We start from the raw sequence: 25,026 nt of genomic DNA, 5'->3' as shown, positions 1-25,026 counted from the left end.
TCTATGAGTTCGTAACCATTTGAAAACATGATACACTTGACCCTGTATGTCCTCTTGTACCAAAAGCATCACACCGGTCCTCTCCTCGTTTTAAATAGATATTCATTTATGGTAAGTGTAAGATAGAAAGTACAAAGTGTGAAATGCCTTTTTTGATAGCAATCTCTAAAAATAGATCTCTATGGCAATATTTTACGGTGCCCTTGAAGGTGAAACCAGACTTTCCTTAGCAGATTCATTTTAGGTTTTCAACACAAATGTAACTCTTACTAGCAGCTCAGTGCAATTTCCTTTGTCAAAGCTTAAGTTCTTAAGAGACAGTGGAGCAGGTAGGAAGGAGGAAGGAATAGGCAACGCCTCTTGTAAAAGAATTGCTGCCACTGTTCCATTTATCTTATATTTTACCCTATTTGGATTATAGAGTAGAGTAGAGTAGAGTAGAATTCTTTATTGGCCAAGTGTGATTGGATTTGCCAAGTAATTTGTTTTAGGTGTATATGCTCTCAGTGTACATAAGGGAAATAATAAATAATAAAAAGATACAACACTTAGTGATAGTCAAGGTCATAGTTCCCTCTAAGCTGAGCAGTGAGCAATCGCTCACTTAAAAACCATCATCAACTCAGAGTTTTCCAAACCTGCCCAGAAGCCGGGAGGGAAAGAGTGAGAGGGAAGGAGAGAGAGAGGAAGAGAGGAAGAGAGAGAAACAGATAGAAAAAAGAGAGGAAGGAAAAGAGAAAGAAAAAGAATGGGAGTAGGGAAGAGAGAAAGAAAATCAAAATCTAGTTTGAAACTAGCTCAATTATTTCAGTGGCATTTTGATATTGATAGAGTTGCCCTATTATGAGCTCACTGTTATAGACACACAGTACAGTATTTTATTTTGAAATTCTCTGAGGCAAAACAGGGTGGGTTTTTTATTTGTTTGTTTGTTTGTTTGTTTATTTATTTATTTATTAATTATTTCTGTGCCGCCCAGTCCCAAAGGGACTGCCGCTCAGACACTATATTTTTCCGCTCACCCCCAAAAAAATTAGAGGGAACACTGGTCAAGGTTATTAATAAGCTATTAAATCATACTAGGAAACAAAACAATATGATCATATGCTGCAACGTCCTGCCTGTCGGCAACTACTTCAGCTTCAACCACAACAACACAAGAGCACACAACAGATTTAAACTTAATATTAACCGCTCCAAACTTGACTGTAAAAAATACGACTTCAGTAACCGAGTTGTCGAAGCGTGGAACTCATTACCGGACTCCATAGTGTCATCCCCAAACCCCCAAGACTTTACCCTTAGATTATCTACGGTTGACCTCTCCAGATTCCTAAGAGGTCAGTAAGGGGTGTACATAAGTGCACTAGAGTGCCTTCCATCCCCTGTCCTATTGCTCTCCTATATCTCCTATTCCTTTCTTCTATTCCTATATCTCTTCTTCTATTCTTTCATTGATATGTTCTATTACTATATCTTCTTTTCTATTATTTCTTAGATATATTTTACTATGAGTATCTCCTCTATAACCTTCATCATGTATTTTACTATGTGTATATAGATATATACCCACTAAAACCCTCATTGTGTATTGGACAAAATAAATAAATAAATAATAAAATAAATAAATACATAATTGAAAGATACAAGTAACATGGTTGTAGTGATAAGTGGGAAGAGATAGATACTAGTTAGGAAGAGAATAATAATAATAATAATATTAATAATAATAATAATAATAATATTAATATACGCTAAGTAAATTATTTGACAACGTTGTGGGAATTAGTTGTTAAGCAGAGTGATAGTATTTGGAAAAAAAACATGTCCTTCTGTCTAGTTGTTTTGGTGCCCTGTGGCATCTTTGAGGGTAGAAATTTAAATACAGTGATACCTCATCTTACGAACTTAATTGGTTCCAGAACAAGGTTCTTAAGGTGAAAAGTTTGTAAGATGAAACAATGTTTCCCATAGGAATCAATGGAAAAGCGATTAATGCATGGAAGCCCAAAACTCACTCCTTTTGCCAGCCAAAGTGCCCGTTTTTGCACTGCTGGGATTCCTCTGAGGCTCCCCACCATGGGAAACCCCACCTCTGGACATCTGTGTTTTTGCGATGCTGCAGGGGAATCCCAGCATCGCAAAAATGAGCGCTTCGCTGGCAACAGAAGTCCGGAGGTAGGGTTTCCCAGCGAGGGGAGCCTCAGTGAAATCGCAGCATCGCAAAAAGACCCAAATCCTTAAAACCTCACCTCCGGACTTCCGTTGCCAACAAAGCGCCCATTTTTGCGCTGCTGGGATTCCCCTGCAGTATCACAAAAACACGGAAGTCCGAAGGTGGGGTTTCCCATGGAGGGGAGCCTCAGGGGAATCCCAGCAGCGCAAAAACAGGTGCTTCGCTGGCAACGGAAGTCTGGAGGTAGGGTATCCCAGCAGTGGCAGTGGGTTTGTAAGGTGAAAATAGTTTGTAAGAAGAGGCAAAAAAATCTTAAACCCCAAGTTTGTAACTCGAAAAGTTTGTATGATGAGGCGTTTGTAAGACGAAGTATCACTGTAATTTGTGTCTGGATTGTGAGGGTTTTTATTATCAATGTATATATGGAATTCCCCCCTCACCAAAATGTTCACCAAGGATTCCAATTTTTATCAGAGGGCACTAATGAATTAATAGTGTGGGGTGAATAATGAGCTTGTTGCTGATCTACCATATATTTATGTCATCCCGGGACATAGTAAGTGATGGATAGTCATTACCTTTTGTAGTGCAGTCTATTGATTCCTTCAGAATCAAAGAATGTGTAAGATTGATGGTAAATACTTTCATTCAAGTTCATAACAAAAATAGATGGTTTGTTTATATTGTATGATATTCAGTGAGCTATACATTATAGATGCTTTATGGATAGACTTAAGACTAATATGCCTTTTGGACATTTCACTAATGATATGAAATGATGGTAGAAATATTCATAGGATTAAATCATTCATTTTTCTTCCTCCCGTAATTGCCTTGCTCTATGGTTATATGTAAATTTATTATACCTCTCCATATGCATGTACACACAGAAACACCATATGTTTTTTCCAAAAGGTCCTTTGGAATTTATGCAGCGAGTTATATCTCCAAGATTGGATCTTTGTATTAGAGCTCACACTTCGATGCTATATTTTTAATCATTTGCCTTTACTCCTTAATTCTGCCTGAAATTTCATTGACCTGTTTTAATTTATAATGCTATTCGGACATTTTTAGGCCTCGTTCTAAAGGTTAACATTTCTACCATGTGTTTTGGGCATCAGTCAAAAAAAGTTACAATAGAGCATTTTTTTAAAAAAAAATTGTTTCAGATTTTTTTTAATTTATTTTTTTTTTAATGTGGGATTTTTTAAAGGCCCTTTTCAAGACTGCTGCCTTGCTTCATGAAATGGTTATAGTCTAAAAGCAATAATTAATGCATTGCTTGAGACCAGTGGTGTCAAAGTCAATTTTCCCATTTTTCTGTTCTTCATTTTATACATGCTATACAACTTGAAAAATATCTAAAAATACTTCTGAGGTTTTCAATATAATCTGAAGTAAAGATGAAATTCAGGTTTTACATGTTTGGAAAAGTATTCTACAATTAGCAAAATATTGAATTTTTTCCAATTTATTGTACATCCCATGTTGCTTTATCATGGACTTTATCATCTTTCAGCTGTGGCGAGGGGGGCGTTTGCCTGGTGCACCAGTTGTGGCCCTATTTGGACCGGGAGTCACTGCTCACAGTCACTCCTGCCCTCATCACCTTGAGGTTCGACTACTGTAACGTTCTCTACATGGGGCTACCTCTGAAAAGTGTTCGGAAACTTCAGATCGTGCAAAATGCAGCTGCGAGAGCAGTCATGGGCTTCCCTAGGTATGCCCATGTTACACCAACACTCCGCAGTCTGCATTGGTTGCCGATCAATTTCCGGTCACAATTCAAAGTGTTGGGTATGAGCTATAAAACCCTTCATGGCATCGGACCAGAATATCTCCGAGACCGCCTTCTGCTGCACGAATCCCAGCGACCGATCAGGTCCCACAGAGTGGGCCTTCTCCGGGTCCCGTCAACTAAACAATGTCGATTGGCGGACCCCAGGGGAAGAGCCTTCTCTGTGGCGGCCCCGACTCTCTGGAACCAGCTCCCCCCAGAGATTAGAACTGCCCCTACCCTCCTTGCCTTTCGTAAACTCCTCAAAACCCACCTTTGTCGTCAGGCATGGGGGAACTGAGATATTTTTTCCCTCAGGCCTATACAATTTATGCATGGTATTTTGTATGTATGTCTGCTTAATAATGGAGTTTTTTAAATATTTTAAATTGTAAATTATTAGATTTGTTATGAACTGTTTATTGTGTTGTGAGCCGCCCCGAGTCTACGGAGAGGGGCGGCATACAAATCTAATAAATAATAATAATAATAATAATAATAATAATAATAATAATAATAATAATAATAATAATAATATAAAGATCTTTGAACGTCATCCAAAAGTTCCAAGCTGACACTATTATATAATAAATTCTCACAATCCTGCCATCTAAATATCATTGGGTTGTCTTATAATCAATATACCAAAAATTCCTTCAGCAAATCAAATATTTAAAAAGAGATGATAGGCCCTTGATGAGCTTCATGTCATCTCTTAATTCCAGGGAATATAATCCTATTGATAATTACCTTAGTGGAAGTCGTAGAATAATACATTTTTACTCAAAAATAATAATAAAATGAGATGGAAATACATTTTTCTTAATAACTTGTTCCAAATACTTCACTTACATCATTCTGAAAAGTTCTTTTTCTGCAGCTAATAAACACATTAGGGCTATTTCATTATTGTCAGAGTATAATGATATCTACAAGTAATCTAATGTTATCAGAAATCTGACTTCCTTTCATAAAATCAGAGTATGCAGGATAGATTGCTAATGATAATAGCCTTTATAATCTTTGTGGCAAAGGAATAGTGAAAACCCTGTCCTTTAAAATTAACAAGTATAATAACTTGCAGAGTTTATGAGATCCCATTGTGTAAGCTGCAACGAAGGTAGTATTTATGTTTTCAAAGGGTTAATTATATATTTGTAACAATATTACAATCAGGTTTTTCCTTCTGTTTTTTAGAACATTCAAAAGAGATATGATCTGACTCCTGGGTCTTTACAGTTTTTCATGCTTCATAACAAATACATCCCATAAATTTAGAGAGGTAACTAAACCCTTTGGACAACAAGATCTTTAGGAGACTTATTTCATTTTGAAATAACATTCACCTTTTCCAAATGTACAACATGAGTTAAAGTCCACAAAATGGAAAATAATAATGTTTGAATGTTTGAATGTTTGTCTGTCTGTCTGTCTGTCTGTCTGTCTGTCTGTCTGTCTATCTATCTATCTATCTATCTATTTATTTATTTATTTATTCATTTATTGGATTTGTATGCCGCCCCTCTCCGTAGACTCGGGGCGGCTCACAACAATAGTACAAAACAGCATGTAAATCCAATACTAAAACAGTTTAAAAAAAAACCTTATTTGTAAAACCAAACATACATACAAACAAACAAACATATCATGCATAAATTGTAAAGGCCTAGGGGGTAAGAATATCTCAGTTCCCCCATGTCTGACGGCAGAGGTGGGTTTTAAGGAGCTTACGAAAGGCGAGGAGGGTGGGGGCAATTCTAATCTCCGGGGGGAGTTGGTGCCAGAGGGCCGGGGCCACCACAGAGAAGGCTCTTCCCCTGGGGCCCGCCAAACGACATTGTTTTGTTGACGTGACCAGGAGAAGGCCCACTCTGTGGGACCTAACCGGTCACTGGGATTCGTGCGGCAGAAGGCGGTCTCGTAGAATTATAATTTCTATTTGTTGTCCACATAAATTCTCTTTTTATATGTGTTCCTTGTTGCAATTATTTTAACTGTGAAGCCAACAATTTTCCAATTTTCCTCCTACTCCTAGTATGTCTTAATTCATTTTAATTAAATAATTTAAATAAATTTAAATGATATAATAGGGTGAGTTCCCAGTTTAACAAATCTAAGAGCATTTTATGAGTCCAAAGTCTAATTTATAATATAAATATTCGAAGCTTCCTTTATGCTCTTCACTAAATTTTCTTAATAAAGACTTGTAGGCTATAATCTTACATCAAAGGGAAGATTTCGACAGCTGACAGCTGCTCCTCACATTACTATCTGTTTATTTTTTAAAAATAATATGATTTTTTTTTAAAAAAAATCAAATACATATTTACAAAACAAGTTAACAAAAAACATATTAACATATCATTTCCTATTAATTAGATTTTTTTTAGTAAAAGCCAGTGGCCTTATTTAAATGATATAATTTAAAAAAAAATTGGACTAGTGTGGCATTTCTCAAGATATTAGAAAATAGTTTATTCAAAGAGCTTATGCCATATGGAGGGCATTTTGTTGCTGAGAACTCGGTTAAAATCCCCAACTTTCTCTAAACAAAAACTATTGCCTAATTTCTCTAGCTGGTTCTTAACAATGTAAGCAAGCTGCCTCCATCATTACCCATCGAAAGTAGGTTTTATGGTATCTATCAATGTCCAAAACTTTTTTTCCTGAACTACAGTATAAAATGTAGAGAGTCCCTAATAATTATTGCCATCCTTCTGGCCATTTTCCAATTATGCAACTCTGATCCATCCACTTTATAGCCAAAATATGCTTTTATCAAGAAGAATGTATTTCACAAAAACACATCTTCAGGATTTAACAACTGCAATTTCTCCATCTAACCAATCACCCAACTAACCACAATACAACACTATCATTTAATAGTTGTAAATTAAAATGTGTAATTCGGTAGATGAAAACTCATTGTTCCCATATATTTGACATTGGGTTCAAAGCAATTGCTTTTATTTATTTATTTATTTATTTATTTATTCATTCATTCATTCATTTATTCATTTATTCATTTATTCATTTATTCATTTATTCATTTATTCATTTATTCATTTATTCATTTATTCATTTATTCATTTATTCATTTATTCATTTATTCATTTATTCATTTATTCATTTATTCATATTTTGTCCAATACACAATGAGGGTTTTAGTGGGTATATATCTATATACACATAGTAAAATACATGTTGAAGGTTATAGAGGAGATACTCATAGTAAAATATATCTAAGAAAGAATAGAAAAGAAGATATAGTAATAGAACATATCAATGAAAGAATAGAAGAAGAGATATAGGAATAGAAGAAAGGTATAGGAGATATAGGAGAGCAATAGGACAGGGGACGGAAGGCACTCTAGTGCACTTGTACTCGCCCGTTACTGACCTCTTAGGAATCTGGAGAGGTCAACCGTAGATAATCTAAGGGTAAAGTGTTGGGGGTTGGGGGATGACACTATGGAGTCCGGTAATGAGTTCCACGCTTCGACAACTTGGTTACTGAAGTCATATTTTTTACACAGTCAAGTTTGGAGCGGTTAATATTAAGTTTAAATCTGTTGTGTGCTCTTGTGTTGTTGCGGTTGAAGCTGAAGTCGCCGCCGACAGGCAGGACGTTGCAGCATATGATCTTGTGGGCAATACTTAGATCATGTTTAAGGCGTTTTGTTTTGGAAAAGAAACATTGACTGTTCTTTCCCAGTTCTGTTTTTCTTCCCCAAAATTTTAAATTGTCATTTCAGTACAGTTAAATTTCTATATCTTTTTAACTTGTTTTGCAAATTATCATGTTTTGTTATTAATGCAATGTAGGAAAAGAATAGAAAAGAATAGGCAAAGCTGGGGTTTTAGTGGAATTAAATGCATCCATTACTTTAGAGTCCTTGCAATACAAGTCCAAACTCACCTGAATTCTGTTGACCCTTAAGAGTTCAACTTAGTGTGAACAGATTCTTATGTAGGAGCTTGAATAAATCTTCTGTGCTGAAGCCTTACAAATGGTCCTCATTCTTTATGCCTGACATGCAACCACCTTTGAAAGAGCATTCTTCTGGGCCTAGAAAGCCTAGAACTAAGATGCCTAAAATACTATTTGAGTATTGCTCACAAGATCATATGCTGCAACGTCCTACTGGTCAATGACTACTTCAGCTTCAATCGCAGCAACACAAGAGCACGCAAACAGATTCAAACTTAATACGAACCGCTCCAAACTTGACTTTAAAAAATATGATTTCAACAATCGAGTTATCGAAGCGTGGAACTCATTACCGGACCCAATTGTGTCAACCCCTAACCCCCAACACTTCTCCCTTAGACTCTCCACGATTGACCTCTCCAGGTTCCTAAGAGGCCAGTAAGGGGCGTACATAAGTGCACTGGTGTGCCTTTCGTCCCCTGTCCAATTGTCTTTCCTTTCTCTCACTTATCATATATATTTTCTTCCTTTCATATATCCTCTCCTCTAAGTTCATTTTACCCTTATATATATTACCACATGTCTATTTTTCTTCCTATGTATTGGACAAATGAATGTATAAATAAAATAAATAAATACTACATGACTAAAAACTCAACTGAAAGTTTTCTTACCTTTAAGAAAGATTCTTCCATTAGTCTTTATACCACACAAAAGAAGTTTGTTTTATTTGCTCACTGGATGACTTTCCCCCAAAAATGCCAAGAACAGTTGAAAACACTTCAATTAACATTTCTGCTTACAAGTTGGTTTTATAAGCAATCCAAAATATTGTTTTCAACAGAGGAAAGAGAAACAAACATCGCCACCTTCCCAGAAGACCAATGCAGATTGATTACAAAGCTATGGAAATGAGTTTACTTATTTGTATTCTTGAGCCATACAATGTAATATATTCTTAGTCCCCAAAACAAAATTTATATTCCAAAATTGCATTTACTCTCTGGCGACAAAGGATCTCAAAAACACAATGTGCGTTGAATGAAATCTTTGCAGTCAAACTGATAAAATAAGTAGTAATGGATGTATTGAACCTTGATTAAGTTTCAAAGAGTTGCTATTCAAACTTACTGGTCCAGCCAATAGTCACACATCCCTACACCAAGTTCTGTTTAAGTGTAAACTTGAATTACAGTGCCCTGCTTTCTGCCGTTACACAATTATGTTGTGGCAATACTTGCATTGGCCTAGAGGTGGATCTCTTGCCTCGCAGTCAGGAGGCTGTGAGTTCAAATCTAGGTAGAGGCAAATATTTCTCTCTCTGGACACAATGAGAATAGATCTGCTGAACAAATTTCCGCATTGGCAGCCAGTAAACACACTGCTAGCTCCATTCAGTTGCCAAAACTCCATCACCTCAAGGCTCAACTGCTGTAACGCTCTCTACATGGGGCTACCTTTGAAAAGCGTTCGGAAACTTCAGGTCGTGCAGAATGCAGCTGCGAGAGCAATCATGGGCTTTCCCAAATATGCCCATGTTACACCAACACTCCGCAGTCTGCATTGGTTGCCGATCAGTTTCCGGTCACAATTCAAAGTGTTGGTTATGACCTATAAAGCCCTTCATGGCACCGGACCAGAATATCTCTAGGACCGCCTTCTGCCGCACGAATCCCAGCGACCGGTTAGGTCCCACAGAGTTGGCCTTCTCCGGGTCCCGTCAACTAAACAATGTCGTTTGGCGGGACCCAGGGGAAGAGCCTTCTCTGTGGTGGCTCCAGCCCTCTGGAACCAACTTCCCCCAGAGATTAGAATTGCCCCCACCCTCCTCGCCTTTCGTAAGCTCCTTAAAACCCACCTCTGTTGTCAGGCATGGGGGAACTGAGATACTCTTTCCCCCTAGGCCTTTACAATTTACGCATGGTATGTTTGTATGTATGTTTGGTTTTATAAATAAGGGTTTTTTAGTTGTTTTAATATTTGATTGTTACATGCTGTTTTTTATCACTGTTGCCAGCCGCCCCAAGTCTACGGAGAGGGGCGGCATACAAATCCAATAAATAAATAAAATAAATAAATAAATTATGGGGTCATTAAATGAACATGATATTCTATAAAAACAACAATGGCTATGATTATCCTTGTGCAAGAAATGTTATTCTTTCTTTTGATCAGGAGAACCTATTGGTCAAAGTTCCACTGTTCTACCTATTAAATTGCCAGAACTTTATCAGAAAAGGAAATGCATAAATATGTTCCATAGATGCGCATTGAGAGAAAGGTTTTATCATCTTTGGCTGGAGATAAATGTAGCTTAGCTCAATATTTTGACACATAAAACCTCACATAAAACTACTGTAAATGCTTAAACAAGCAATGAAGGCTGGAAGGAAACCGAAAGGCAAAATATGTAGAAGATGAATCCTAGTTAGGACCAGAATATATTTAGGATATGGGAGTTCAACACTAAAGTATGTGGGCATTGAGCACAAGCTGTGTGTTCTTTAACTGTCAGATTTGTCAGCCGCTTACCATAAAGAGCAAAAAGAAAGCAAGACATTTAAGGATCCCTAAACTTATTTGAAAGCAACGGAGAAAATTCACATAAATAAACCCACAAGAAACAAAAGCCAAAACTAAGATATGTTTGCAAAGAAGAGCATTAAATAACAACAAATGTAGAAATGAATTGAAGGACTTAGTGCAGTGGTTCTCAACTTGGTGGTCAAACGGCAGTTTCACAGGGGTCGCCTAAGACAGTGTTTCCCAACCTTGGCAACTTGAAGATATTTGGACTTCAACTCCCAGAATTCCCCAGCCAGCATTCTATTATAAATTCCTATTATAAATTGGTATGGTTAGGGTTAGTAGAACCAGTGTGGCGCAGCAGGTAGAGTGCTGTACTTCAGGCCACTGAAGCTGACTGTAGATCTGTAGGTCAGCGGTTCAAATCTCATCACCGGCTCAAGGTTGACTCAGCCTTTCATCCTTCCGAGGTGGGTCAAATGAGGACCCGGATTGTGGGGGCAATAGGCTGGCTCTGTTAAAAAAGTGCTATTGCTAACATGTTGTAAGCCGCCCTGAGTCTAAGGAGAAGGGCGCCATAAAAATCAAATGAATGAATGAGTGAGTGAGTGAGTGAGTGAGTGAGTGAGTGAATGAGTGAGTGAGTGAATGAGTGAATGAGTGAGTAAGTGAGTAAGTGAGTGAATGAGTGAATGAATGAATGAATTAGTGAGCGAGTGAGTGAGTGAATGAATGAATGAATGAGTGAGTGAATGAGTGAATGAGTGAATGAGTGAGTGAGTGAGTGAGTGAATGAGTGAATGAATGAGTGAATGAATGAGTGAGTGAGTGAGTGAATGAGTGAATGAGTGAGTAAGTGAGTGAATGAGTGAATGAATGAATTAGTGAGCGAGTGAGTGAGTGAGTGAATGAATGAGTGAGAGAGTGAGTGAATGAGTGAATGAGTGAATGAATGAATGAATGAATGAATTAGTGAGTGAGTGAGTGAATGAGTGAATGAATGAATGAATTAGTGAGTGAGTGAATGAGTGAATGAATGAATGAATGAATGAATTAGTGAGTGAGTGAGTGAGTGAGTGAATGAATGAATGGTTCTTGGCATTACCACACCTGAGTTTTGAACCATTTTCACTACTTTAAGCAAATGATGTGACCATTAAGCAAATCCAACTTTCCCAACTGACGTATCAGAAACCATCTGGAAGGTTGTATGTCACCAGGGAAGGGAGGTTGAAACAGTCTTAACTTTGAGGACAGGTAGGTAGGTACTTTTTCTAAGGCCTTCATAATTTTGAACTGCCATCAAATCAATGATGAGAAGTCAAGAACTGCCTTTATAGCCATGAAGCATAGTCCTATAAATTCACTTCAGCACTGCATTCTGTGCTAAAACACTTCCAACATCCTTTGGTGCAAAATTTTACAAAAAATTAAGATGCCAGTATGAAATAGATACGGAGATGAAAATGTTCACATTATGATCATTTCCCATCTTTCCAAAATAAATCGTGCTGCAAATTCCTAAAATATTGCAGTAGGAAGAAACATTCGAAAATATTGCCAAAATATACTACATAGGAACATGTGGTGTTTATGAGCCAAGACATTTGGTAGTAATTAAATTTTAAAACCTTGTTTTTCACGGCGGAAATGAATGTCACCAAATTCAAGCACTGATATACTCATTCCCTCCCCCAAAGCTGGAAACCATAGTCCTCACCACGTATTGTAAATAAATAATAATAATTTTTAAAATGCCATGTACACTTTTTTTCTGGGCATCTTAATATTTAAGAATTTATACAATGGTGTGTCCCCCCCCCCCCACAAAAGGTATGTGGTTACCATTTGACATATATTGTTTATTTTATGGAAATTTCTATAACGCCGAGTAGCCTAGTTTGTGCTGGTTTAGCTAAGCGGAATTGATTATTTCAAGTACTGTAATGGATTACAACAGGGGAATACACTCCAAGACCAGGGAAGTATTAATACCACTCTAGTACGCCCTGGTCCGACCACACCTGGAGTACTGTATTCAGTTCTGGTCACCACTCTTCAAAAGAGACATTGAAACTCTGGAGAAGGTGCAAAAAAGAGCAACCAAGATGATTAAGGGATTAGAAACCAAGACTTACGAAGAGAGACTGAGGGAACTGGGCATGGATAGCCTAGAGAAAAGGAGGGCCAGAGCGGACATGATAGCAGTCGACAAGTATACGAGGGGATGTCACAGAGAGGAGGGGATCTTCAGGGCACCAGAGGGCCGGACGAGGAACAACGTCTGGAAGCTGACCATGGAGAGATTCAACATGGAGATAAGGAGGAACTTTCTGACGGTCAGAGCGATCAACCAATGGAACAACCTACCAGCGGACGTTGTGAACTCCAACATTCTGGACATTTTTAAGAGAAGATTGAACTGCCACTTGACTGGTGTGCTATAGGGTTCCTGCTTGGGCAGGGGGTTGAACTCGATGGCCTTCATGGTCCCTTTCAACTCTAACAATGAATGAATGAATGAATGGATGGATGGATGGATGAATCAATCAATCAATCAATCAATCAATCAATCTCCCAAGTGGGGATTTGCCAGGATCTGAGGACGAGGAAATAAAGGACCTGATCGTGAATGCTCGGGTGAGAAGGATGAGGGGCCGGAAGGAGCAGTTGAGAAAGATCAGAAGGAAGACGTGAGCACAGCTGTGCATAGTCAGCACTCCCCGAGAGTATTTAATGGGAGGACTTTAGCGGATGCTCTTTGGAAGAAGTTAATGTTCGTGTCTCCGGAGGGGAAAATCCTGTAAAAAGTATTTTGCCTGACAAACCTGGATTCAGTGTTGGACATTTATAGGGTTAATCATGTGAGTAGACTTTTGGCTGGGAAGCAAGTGTGTGTGATGTTATCTTATCAATTTGGCCTCACGCCCAGAATATATACATATATACACAGTATACACATATGTGTGTGTGTGTTATATATATATATGATGTTTCTTCAATACACCAGAGTAATTTGACAAAAAATCATACATAACCCTTCCCTGGTACAAGCTGATACAGGAGTTGAGCCTGTAGCCTAATGGCTAAGACCTCTGCCTTACAAAGCAGAAGCCAGGTGTTCAAATCCTAGTAAAAGGGTGTGGCTACCTGATGAAGGCAAATAACCCCAAAATAGATCTATAGTAGTCCCCCTTCCTTTTCATTATCAGCAAAAATATGTTACACACACACACACACGAATGCTGGCTGGGGAATTCTGAGGGTTGAAGTCCAGGTATCTTCAAGTTGCCAAGGTTGGGAAACACTGCTCTAGATGGATATTTTTTAAAAAATGTTCCCCAACTGTCATAAGGGTACTACAGGTGGTCTAATAGTAATAGTGCCACTATTAGTGACTCCAATTAATGCTAAAATGAATCATTTGCGTGCAACAGTACCATTATTATTTAACAGCTGCTTGATAATGAGTGTTCTTGTCTTATTTAATGCCTGCAATTTACATGAAGCTAATAGGAATTTACTTTATACTGAACAGAATCCAATCATTGTCCCGTCTTGCTTAATATTCACTCTGCTGCTAGTCAGCAAGCCATCCAAGGTTTCAAACAGATGCTGGAGACCAGGGATTTAACTTGTCATCTTCCACAGGAAAAGTAGATGATATTCAATAAAATCCTGCCCTCTTTTGCTTTAACGGTAGCCACAAATCTCAGTACTCTTCAGTCTAAAAATTGAAGAGTTACCTGTAATTGAAAAAAATAATAATACCACAAATAGATTGCAGTTTTATCTAGCAATCTTGATTCCTTTAGTCTTACAACAGTTCATTCACAGTCACAATGGCACTGATGATGATGATGATGATGATATTATTATTATTGTTATTATTATTATTATTATTTATTAGATTTGTATGTCGCCCCTCTCAATAATAATAATAATAATAATAATAATAACAGCAACAACAACAAAACAACAACAGCACCAGCAACAACAACAACAACAGTAATAATAATAATGATAATAATAATAATAATAATAATAATAATAATAATAATAATAATAATAATAATATGTCTGTGGAACAGTCTTCCCTTAGAGCTTCGGGTAGAGCAGAATTTTCTCTGCTTTCGCAAGGCATTAAAGACATTCCTCTTTGATTCAGCAGATCCTTGTTCTGTGGATCAGCAAGAGGCGAAGACATTGGAGAGGTTGGGAAGGTTTTCAACAAATTTTGTGGTTTTATTAGTTGTGTTTTAGCTAAGTGTGTGTCTGTCTTTGTTAGTTGTATATGGCTTGGTGTCACGCCCTTTATTAAAAGGGCATTATAAATACATTTATTATTATTATTATTATTATTATTATTATTATTATTATTATTATTATTAATTGAACTTGTATGCCGCCCCTCTCCATGGACTCGGGGTGGGTCACAACATATCAAAAAACAATATGCAATAAAACATCTGAAATACAATTAATATAAATGACTAATCTCAGGGCACACCGCCCCAAGTCTCTTTGAGAAGGGTGGCATAGAAATCAATCAATCAATCAATCAACCAATCAACCAGATAGATAGATAGATAGATAGATAGATAGATAGATAGATAGATAGATAGATAGATAGATAGATAGATAGATAGACAGACCATTAGCACTAGGTAAATTGAAGGGGAAGCTTTTATAAGTCTAGTTTTCAATTAGTGGAAGTTGATGCGGATTGAATATCAAAAGCTGCTTTATAATATTCATACATACCTTGTCTCTTGGGGCTGGGATTATTTATAAATCTAGCCCATTATAGTCCCCCAAAATACTGGTTCTCCAAGGTCTTAGGTGAAAATTGATTTTCAGTTCTGCACAGTACATATTACTATTTACTGATGCCAGAGATAAAATCTAAAATTTCACAGTGAAGGTGGTGATATTGATATATTCTTCTATGGCAGAAGTCAGCATTGCTAAAATAATTTTCCAGACATGCATGGAATATTATTATTTTGCCCTGAAAATCCTTGTAATGAGAAATGTAAGTCACACAAACTTACCCATTAGTTTCTAAAACTTACTATTTCAGTGAAATAAGATATAAAAGAATACCTATCTGTTTTTTTTAATAAGCAATGAAAAACTTTTGACATAAATATTAAAAGCTCCTGCTATTTGTCTACCTAAGTGCTACAGTGTCAATCTTTTTGAATATCAGTATTTCTTTAATTAAGGATAAACAATCAGTCAAGCCACCCCAAAGGAGTTATAAAAGTACATTCATGTACAAAATCAAATCAAATGATGGTGATGGTTTGATTAAACATCAGTAAAACCAACAGTTAATAAAAACAGAAATTAAAACTACATCTAACGCTAAGACATTTTTGTAAATTGCTTCTGTGTTCTTGAGCTAATATTTAAATGATGCTTGCGCTGTTGGAAGAGTTGTGTCGAAAGAAAAGAAGCTGTGTGCAATTTGGGCAATATACATTCTGGTGTAATAGACATGCTTTGAATGTAATTGCCTAAAGTTTCACTCTAAGTATTTTCCATTAAGAATTGAAAAAAAAAGTCTTATTTGTGTCCAGAATTCTTAACTGTGTTTGGAATGGACAGTGTTCCCTTTGATGGAAGAAACTTTGAATTGGTACGAAGCAATCTGTGGGAACTGATGGGATGAAGGGACAAGGTAAGAGGACATGTGGTCAGTAGAATTTGAAACCAAGGTATAAAGAACAAATTAGAATGACTTTATAATATATAAATAGATATACTGCTCTTAAGTTGAAATGGTATATATAGAAAGTATGCCCCCATTTTGGTGGAGGGGAATGAACGTTGTTTGGTTGTGGATTGAGCACACAGCATACTGTTATGTGTTGTATATGAATGTTTTACTGTTATTTTTAAAAAAATAAATTTAAAAAATTATAAAGAAGAAAAGCCGGCCACACCCACCCTGGTCTTCCAGTCAAACACGACCCTCAGTGAAATTAAGTTTGACAGCCCTGGCCTAGATGGTTTTTTCAGAAAAAAAAAAAGAAGAAGAAAAATATCTCTTCCAAATTGGAGGGGGGAAAAAAACTTCAAAGGATTCTAGTTTGCTGAGAAACGGAGATAACCTCAAGATGACATACTTTTTTAAAAAAATATTGCATTGTAAGCCGTCTTCAAGGCACGATAAGCAGGACGTGAGAACAAGCCATTTATATCCCATCTGTCCGTCCATTACCCTGGGGGGGGAATTACTGACCCCCTCAGAGAGGGTCCGCAACTTGGGCGTCCTCCTCGATCCACAGCTCACATTAGAGAAACATCTTTCAGCTGTGGTGAGGGGGGCGTTTGCCCAGGTTCGCCTGGTGCACCAGTTGCGGCCCTATCTGGACCGGGACTCATTGCTCATAGTCACTCCTGCCCTCATCACCTCGAGGTTCGACTACTGTAATGCTCTCTACATGGGGCTACCTTTGAAAAGTGTTCGGAAACTTCAGATCGTGCAGAATGCAGCTGCGAGAGCAGTCATGGGCTTACCCAGATATGCCCATGTTTCACCATCACTCCGCAGTCTGCACTGGCTGCCAATCAGTTTCCGGTCACAATTCAAAGTGTTGGTTATGACCTTTAAAGCCCTTCATGGCACTGGACCAGAATATCTCCGAGACCGCCTTCTGCCGCACGAATCCCAGCGACCGATTAGGTCCCACAGAGTGGGCCTCCTCCGGGTCCCGTCAACTAAACAATGCCGGTTGGCGGGCCCCAGGGGGAGAGCCTTCTCTGTGGCGGCACCGACTCTCTGGAACCAACTCCCCCCGGAGATCAGAACTGCCCCTACTCTTCCTGCCTTCCGTAAACTCCTCAAAACCCACCTTTGCCGTCAGGCATGGGGAAACTAAACATCTTCCCCTGGGCACGTTGAATTTATATATGGTATGCTTGTGTGTGTGTATGTTAGTATAGGGGTTTTTCTTAAATTTATAATATTTTAATTAATTGGATTAATGTATTGGATTGTCTTTTCACTTGTTGTGAGCCGCCCCGAGTTTTCGGAGAGGGGCGGCATACAAATCCAAATAATAAATAAAATAAAATAAATAAATAAATAAATAAACGATTTCACCAACTTTGGAAAATTTTAGATATTAAATTAGAAAATGAAAATTGGAGAATGTATGCTAATCAATCTATTTTTCTTCCGTATTGTTCGAAACCACTTAGCCCCCTGCTGGGTTTTCAGATGGGGAATATACCAGTTGTGCTTTATTTCAACACACCTGGAGCATATTTTGCTGGATGTTGTTTATTTATTTTATTTATTTATTTATTTTGTCCAATACACAATGAGGGTTTTAGTGGGTATATATCTATATACACATAGTAAAATACATGATGAAGGTTATAGAGGAGATACTCATAGTAAAATATATCTAAGAAAGAATAGAAGAGAAGATATAGGAATAGAACATATCAATGAAAGAATAGAAGAAGAGATATAGGAATGGAAGAAAGGTATAGGAGATATAGGAGAGCAATAGGACAGGGGGCGGAAGGCACTCTAGTGCACTTGTACTCGCCCCTTACTGACCTCTTAGGAATCTGGAGAGGTCAACCGTGGATAATCTAAGGGTAATGTGTTGGGGGTTAGGGGATGACACTATAGAGTCCAGTAATGAGTTCCACGCTTTGACAACTCGGTTACTGAAGTCATATTTTTTACAGTCAAGTTTGGAGCGGTTAATATTAAGTTTAAATCTGTTGTGTGCTCTTGTGTTGTTGTGGTTGAAGCTGAAGTAGTCGCCAACAGGCAGGACGTTGCAGCATATGATCTTGTGGGCAATACTTAGATCTTGTTTAAGGCATCTTAGTTCTAAATTTGGATGAATGAGAGGGTTGTTTTTCTGGCTGGGTAGATATGGCCACAAGGAAGTTGATCAATGGAAACAAATTCAGGTTGTAAAAAATATATATATACAGTGATGGTCTACAGTGCATCCCCAAATCAATAAATAAGAACAGGTCTTAACAAACTAAAATGAAGAACTATTACCTAGTCCAGCTAAATTACATTCTGTTGGATCATTTGCTGCACTCAATGCTGCTGGGCATGAAACCAAAGCACTGTACAAATTAATCGGCTGACATGCTGACAGATGGGATACATACTATGGGGCTGATTTTAACTGGTAAATTAAACTGGTGCTAGTAAATTAGATCCGCTGTTACACAAACTGTCAGGGCTACAAAAGCTGTTTAAAAGCGTATGAGTATAGGGAGGGGTCAAGCGGTTTTCCTTTTTTAATCTCCTTTCTATAAAATTATCAGTGTTGATTACATTAAGTCACAAACTGCTGCAGAGTGAAATATTTCTGTTTATGGCTTTGAACTCGAATGCTAAAGGTCCCCCCCCCCAAAAAAAGTAACAAATATCCACAGAGTTGGCCTTCTCCAGGTCCCGTCGACTAAACAATGTCGTTTGGCGGGCCCCAGGGGAAGAGCCTTCTCTGTGGTGGCCCCGGCCCTCTGGAACCAACTCCCCCCAGAGATTGGAACTGCCCCCACCCTCCCTGTCTTTCGTAAACTACTCAAGAGTCACTTATACCGCCAGGCATGGGGGAGTTGAGATATTCCTTCCCCCTAGGCCATTATAAGTTATGCATGGTATGTTTGTGTGTATGTTTGGTTTTATAATAAGGGTTTTTAGTTGTTTTAGTATTGGATTGTTACATGCTGTTTTTATCATTGTTGTTAGCTGCCCCGAGTCTACGGAGAGGGGCAGCATACAAATCCAATTAATAATAATAATAATAATAATAATAATAATAATAATAATAATCATCTTGGGGTTTCACTTCTTATCCAAGAAGTATCTTTCCTTCTTCCTTTCTACTAGGATTCATACTATGGAAAAAATAAATAAATTGATCAATTAATCGGTATCAGTCCAGAGTAGGTTATTGTTGACAATTACTTATCATTACTTTGTAATGTTGTTATTCTTCAATCACTGGTATTCTACTGAATACCATTTTGCTCTCTTGTTGCCTGGACATTGTTTAGTCGATGGGACCCGGAGAAGGCCAACTCTGTGGGACCTAATCAGCCGCTGGGATTCGTGCGGAAGAAGGCGGTCCTGGAGGTATTCTGGTCCGATGCCATGAAGGGCTTTATAGGTCATAATCAACACTTTGAATTGTGACCGGAAACTGATCGGCAGCCAGTGCAAGCCACGGAGTGTTGATGAAACATGGGCATATTTGGGAAAGCCCATGTTGCTCTCGCGGCCGCATTCCGCATGATCTGAAGTTTCCGAACACTCTTCAGAGGTAGCCCCATGTAGAGAACGTTGCAGTAGTCAAACCTCGAGGTGGTGAGGGCAGGAGTGACTATGAGCAGTGACTCCCTGTCCAAATAGGGCCGCAACTGGTGCACCATAAGGGGCGTGCATAAGCGCACCATTGTGCCTACCGTCCTTGTCCTATTGTCTACTTTTTATCATTACTTATCTTATGTTTAATATATACAAATTATCACCCTATAATTGTTTGACAAATAAATAAATAAACAGATAGATAGATAGATAGATAGATAGATAGAAGATAGATAGAAGATAGATAGATAGATAGATGATAGATAGATAGATAGATAGATAGATAGATAGATAGATAGATGATAGATAGATGATAGATAGATAGATGATAGATAGATAGATAGAAGATAGATAGATAGATAGATAGATAGATATATGAAAGATAGATAGATAGATGATAGATAGATAGATAGATAGATAGATAGATAGATGATAGATAGATAGATAGATAGATAGATAGATAGATAGATAGATAGATAGATAGATAGATAGATAGATAGATAGATAGATAGATAGATAACCATCATGGTGCTAAGGCATCAAGCAAACATGAAGAGCAAAGATTCTCTTTCTTATTAAATTTGGAATTTGTCAGGAGTATTTTTCACTGAACAAACTGACATTGAAGTAATACCTGTTCCAAGGTCGTCTGTTCTCTAGAGAAATAAAGAAAAATTAAATAAGAACGGTGATAAGTACGTAATATTTTTTTTCATGTACTTGTTTCTAAATCTAATATTTTGTCTCTGGTAATTATTGGCTCTATACAAATTCAGTTTTTGTGTGTTTATGCAAATTGGTAGCTATTTACATTAAAGATGTTTCTACATCACAACAAGCAAGAATCGTCTGGGGATCTGCTCAGATTCTTATGTTTTCCTGCAGGGCGTTCTCCTAAATTGCTGTATATGATTTAAACAGACACTTCCTCCATCACTGATTATGCTCACATGTAGCTACTTAACATTAAAAAGAAAGGCTTTTGAAAATAATCTCTTATTTTTTTCTGTCCCTTCATTATGCAAATAACATTCAATTAATCACAATATACTGTGGACTCTATGTTCCACAAGGGAGAGGATGATTTCCTCTGACAAAAAAGGAAATATTTCTCTCTTTTTTTATTGCTTGTCGGACTGTCAATCAGATATTCAGCCTGGATTTGGCATTTTGCCTGGTGATATAGGTGGGTCTTGAGCAATTTACAAAAGGCAAGCAGGGTGGGGGCAGTTCTTATCTCTGGGGGGAGTTGGTTCCAGAGGGCCGGGGCCACCACAGAGAAGGCTCTTCCCCTGGGGCCCGCCAGACGACATTGTTTAGTTGACGGGACCTGGAGAAGGCCAACTCTGTGGGACCTTATCGGCTGCTGGGATTCGTGCGGCAGAAGACGATCCTAGAGATATTCTGGTCCGATGCCATGTAGGGCTTTATAGGTCATTACTAACACTTTGAATTGTGACCGGAAACTGATCGGCAGCCAATGCAAACCACGGAGTGTTGGAGAAACGTGGGCAAACCTGGGTAACCCCACGATGGCTCTCGCGGCCGCATTCTGCATGATCTGAAGTTTCTGAACACTTTTCAAAGGTAGCCCCATGTAGAGAGATTGGATTATCAAATTTATATTGTAGTGTAAATGTGTAGTGTAAAAAGCTGGTTAAAATTTCGTACTTGATTTTTTTTTTTCATTTTGATGAACTTGACTGAAGGTGGGAAGAGGGGAAAAAATCCTTGTGTTTTCCTCTCTTTTTTGGACACTTGCACACCTATGCAAATTCATAGAGAGGTGCAAATGAGGAGATGTGGTAATTAGAGGATAATTATAATCACATAAAGGGACAAGCACAAAAGACAGTCGGTTCTCCTATAACAACCTGGGACTTTAGAGCTGTAATATGTGTGGGTTATTTCTTCTATCTTCAGAAAGCAGCAAGAGACATAACTTGTTAATTGCAGTATGCCATCGCTTTTAAATAACTCCCTTAGAAGTTACCATGGTTCCTATTTGGGTAACAAAGTACGTCTATGTGTTTGTGCATATCTTTGTGTAATCTACACACCAACACGCCAGTGGTGGGTTTCAGATTCTGCTACTGCTGGTTCACACAGGGATGTGATACATGGGTGCTTCGTGTGTACAGGCACATATGTGCAGTACTTAAAAAAACTTCTGCGCATGCACAGAAGCAAAAAAACAAGATGGTGGCACTGTAGAACCAACTCAGAACTGTGACAGGCGTGGGTTGCTTCTGGTTCTAGCGATCCAGGCCGCCAAGTTACTAATGGTTCTATAGAACCCGTCCGAATTGGTAGGAACCAACCTGTGAAGCATGCACATCCCTTTTTAAAACATTCAGTTATTCTTTTAGTTGGCAACATCAACATGAATATATTTAGAAGATGTGAATTTGGCAGGAGGTATTATCTATTTTCTTTTATGTGCGCTGAGAGCATCTGCACCAAGACAAATTCATTGTGTGTCTAATCACACGTGGCCAATTTTTCTAAAAGAAATATTCTATTCTATCTGTCTACCTACCTACCTACCTACCTACCGCTATCTATCTATCTATCTATCTATCTATCTATCTATCTATCTATCTATCTATCTATCTATCTATATACTATCTATCTATCTATCTATCTATCTATCTATCTATCTATCTATCTATCTACTATCTATCTATCTATCTATCTATCTATCTACCTACCTACCTACCTACCTATCTATCTATCATCTATCTGTCTATCTATCTATCTATCTATCTATCTATCTATTATCTATCTATCATCTATGTATGTATGTATCTATCTATCTATCTATCTATCTATCATCTATCTGTCTATCTATCTGTCTATCATCTATCATCTATCTATCTATCACCTATCTGTCTGTCTGTCTATCTATCTATCTATCTATCTATCTATCTATCTATCTATCTATCTATCTAATCTAATCTATCTATCTATCTATCTATCTATCTATCTATCTAATATATCTATCTATCTAATCTATCTATCTATCTATCTATCTATCATCTATCTATCTATCTATCTATCTCTCATCTATCTATCTATCTATCTATCTATCTATCTATCTATCTATCTATCTATCTATCTATCTATCTAATCTATCTACCTACCTACCTACCTATGATACATTAGGCAAAGTTTGGGGTCGCGTTCGGCATTCGGTCACCTTGGCTGGCCAGGAAGTGACGTCTCTGTGACGTCAAAACCCCAGCGGGGACCACCTCGTAAAAATAAACATGTAATAAACAGAGTGGTGGAAACCAACCCAGTTGTGCAGCTGCAGGGATTAACAGGAACACTTTGGGTGCCCTAAGCAACCTTGCTGAAAAGAGATGGGTTTTTTCCTCTAATATTTCTCCCCTTCCCTTTTCTTTTTCCTTTCCTCCAGGCTACCTACCTAAACAAAACGGTGAGCCAAACTCCCAACACAAAGGACAAAAGATTAGTACATTCAGCCACCGAGGACCATTTTAGACCTTCGCCGGGCAGCCAAGCCACTTCCTGTGAAAATAAAAACTGCCAGCTGTCCAGTCTTTGTCTGGGCAACCTCCTGAAGGAAAAAGAAATGGTTGAAGTTCTCCAGCATACAAGAGACTCTTACGAAGCCCTCTCTTCGGAGGTGAACCACAACGGCTTAGCAGGAGTCGTGCAAAATGCCTCGAAGTCAACCACCAAGGCTGATAACGGCACCGTTTTTCCAGGCCCTCCAAAGGATCCACCGTCCTTCAGTCGGCAACCTTCTACCTTCATAGGGAGACTTGGACAACCCCCAAGAGGACCCCTCTCTTTGCACATGTACAGCAGGAAGAATGTGTTCCTGCACCACAATCTCCACACCTCTGAACTTCAGACTTTGGGCCAGCAAGATGGGTAAAGAAAGTCAGCAGATATTTATTCAGGTGGACCATTTGACTGACTTTGATGATTCTTCTCAGATGCTGCTACCCATTTGTTTTAATTTTTATAACAGACGTTGTTTCTGGAATTGGAGCTGTTCTTGTAAAATAAAGACGAGGATTGGGGTGGGGGGAAGGATAGGGGAACGAGCATGTTAACTTTAATGAGTCATTGAAACGGGGGTGGGTTTTCCCCCCAGAATTTTCCAGACTGTAAATTCCACATTTTAGTGAAATTGATGGTATAAATGCCTTGGCTTCCTATTGAATGGATTGACTGAACATCCAGAAGAGGTCCAACATTCTATTTTTTTTTCCCCTTTGGCTGTCCATCATCACTTGAGGGCCTACAATTTCTAACAAAAATATGTCAAATAGCACCTCTGTTCTTTTATAATGTTAATGTAGATGTAAACGTGAGGAATGAATAGAATAACCACTCCTAAATTGGGGAAAGAAAATGATTGTAGTCTTTGGGATGTTCCTTCCATCTTTCATTTTGCTTTGCATATATATATATATATACAGTGTTCCCTCGATTTTTGCGGGTTCAAACTTCGCGAAATGTCTATACCACGGTTTTTCAAAAATATTAATTAAGAAATACTTCACGTTTTCCCCCCTATACCACGGTTTTTCCCACCGATGACATCATATGTCATTGCCAAACTTTTGTCTGCCTTTAAAAAACATTTTTTTAAATAAACTTTAATAAATAAACATGGTGAGTAATAATCTAAATGGTTGCTAAGGGAATGAGAAATTGCAGTTTAGGGGTTTAAGGTGTTAGGGGATGGCTTGGGATACTGTTCATAGCCAAAAATAGTGTATTTACTTCCGCATCTCTACTTTGCGGAAATTCGTCTTTCGCGGGCGGTCTCGGAACGCATCCCCCGCGAAAATCGAGGGAACACTGTATATATATTTCTTTTCGTAAATTTTCACAGGTATATGTATGTAGATTGTTCTGAGTTGGAGTTTTACCCTGTGTGATATTTTGAGTGTCTATGCGACGTTTCGGTGAAATCACATTCACCATCATCAGGCTGAAGTTGTTAGCTTCATGCTGCTTTGAATAGCTTAAAACTATATTAGTTTAAAACTATATTTAAAACTATATAGTTTTAAAATTATATTCAAAGCAGCCCAAAGCTAACAACTTCAGCCTGATGATGGTGAATGTGATTTCACCGAAACGTTGCATAGACACTCAAAATATTACACGGGGTAAAACCCAAACTCAGAACAATCTACATATATATATATCTACATATATCAAATCCCAGTAAGGGTATGGCTAGCTGATGAGGCCAGAACAAGGTC

General features: G+C 38.0%; 1 protein-coding gene across 3 annotated transcripts in view; it reads left to right on the top strand.

Moving 5' to 3' along the window:
* CCSER1 (coiled-coil serine rich protein 1) overlaps positions 1-24,180 on the top strand; it is a 580,273-nt gene extending 556,093 nt beyond the window's left edge. For all 3 annotated transcript variants that reach the window (XM_070758007.1, XM_070758006.1, XM_070758008.1), the window contains exon 10: positions 23,196-24,180. In XM_070758007.1, the coding sequence (XP_070614108.1) occupies positions 23,196-23,681 (486 nt within the window). In that variant the 3' untranslated portion in view covers positions 23,682-24,180. The remainder of the gene's footprint in view (positions 1-23,195) is intronic.
* Positions 24,181-25,026: the final 846 nt, after the last annotated feature.

This window comes from Erythrolamprus reginae, chromosome 7, assembly GCF_031021105.1.
Source record: "Erythrolamprus reginae isolate rEryReg1 chromosome 7, rEryReg1.hap1, whole genome shotgun sequence".
Classification (NCBI taxonomy): Eukaryota; Metazoa; Chordata; class Lepidosauria; order Squamata; family Dipsadidae; genus Erythrolamprus; species Erythrolamprus reginae.
The sequence above is the reverse complement of the archived record's forward strand: the minus strand, read 5'-3'. Positions and strand labels throughout refer to the sequence as shown.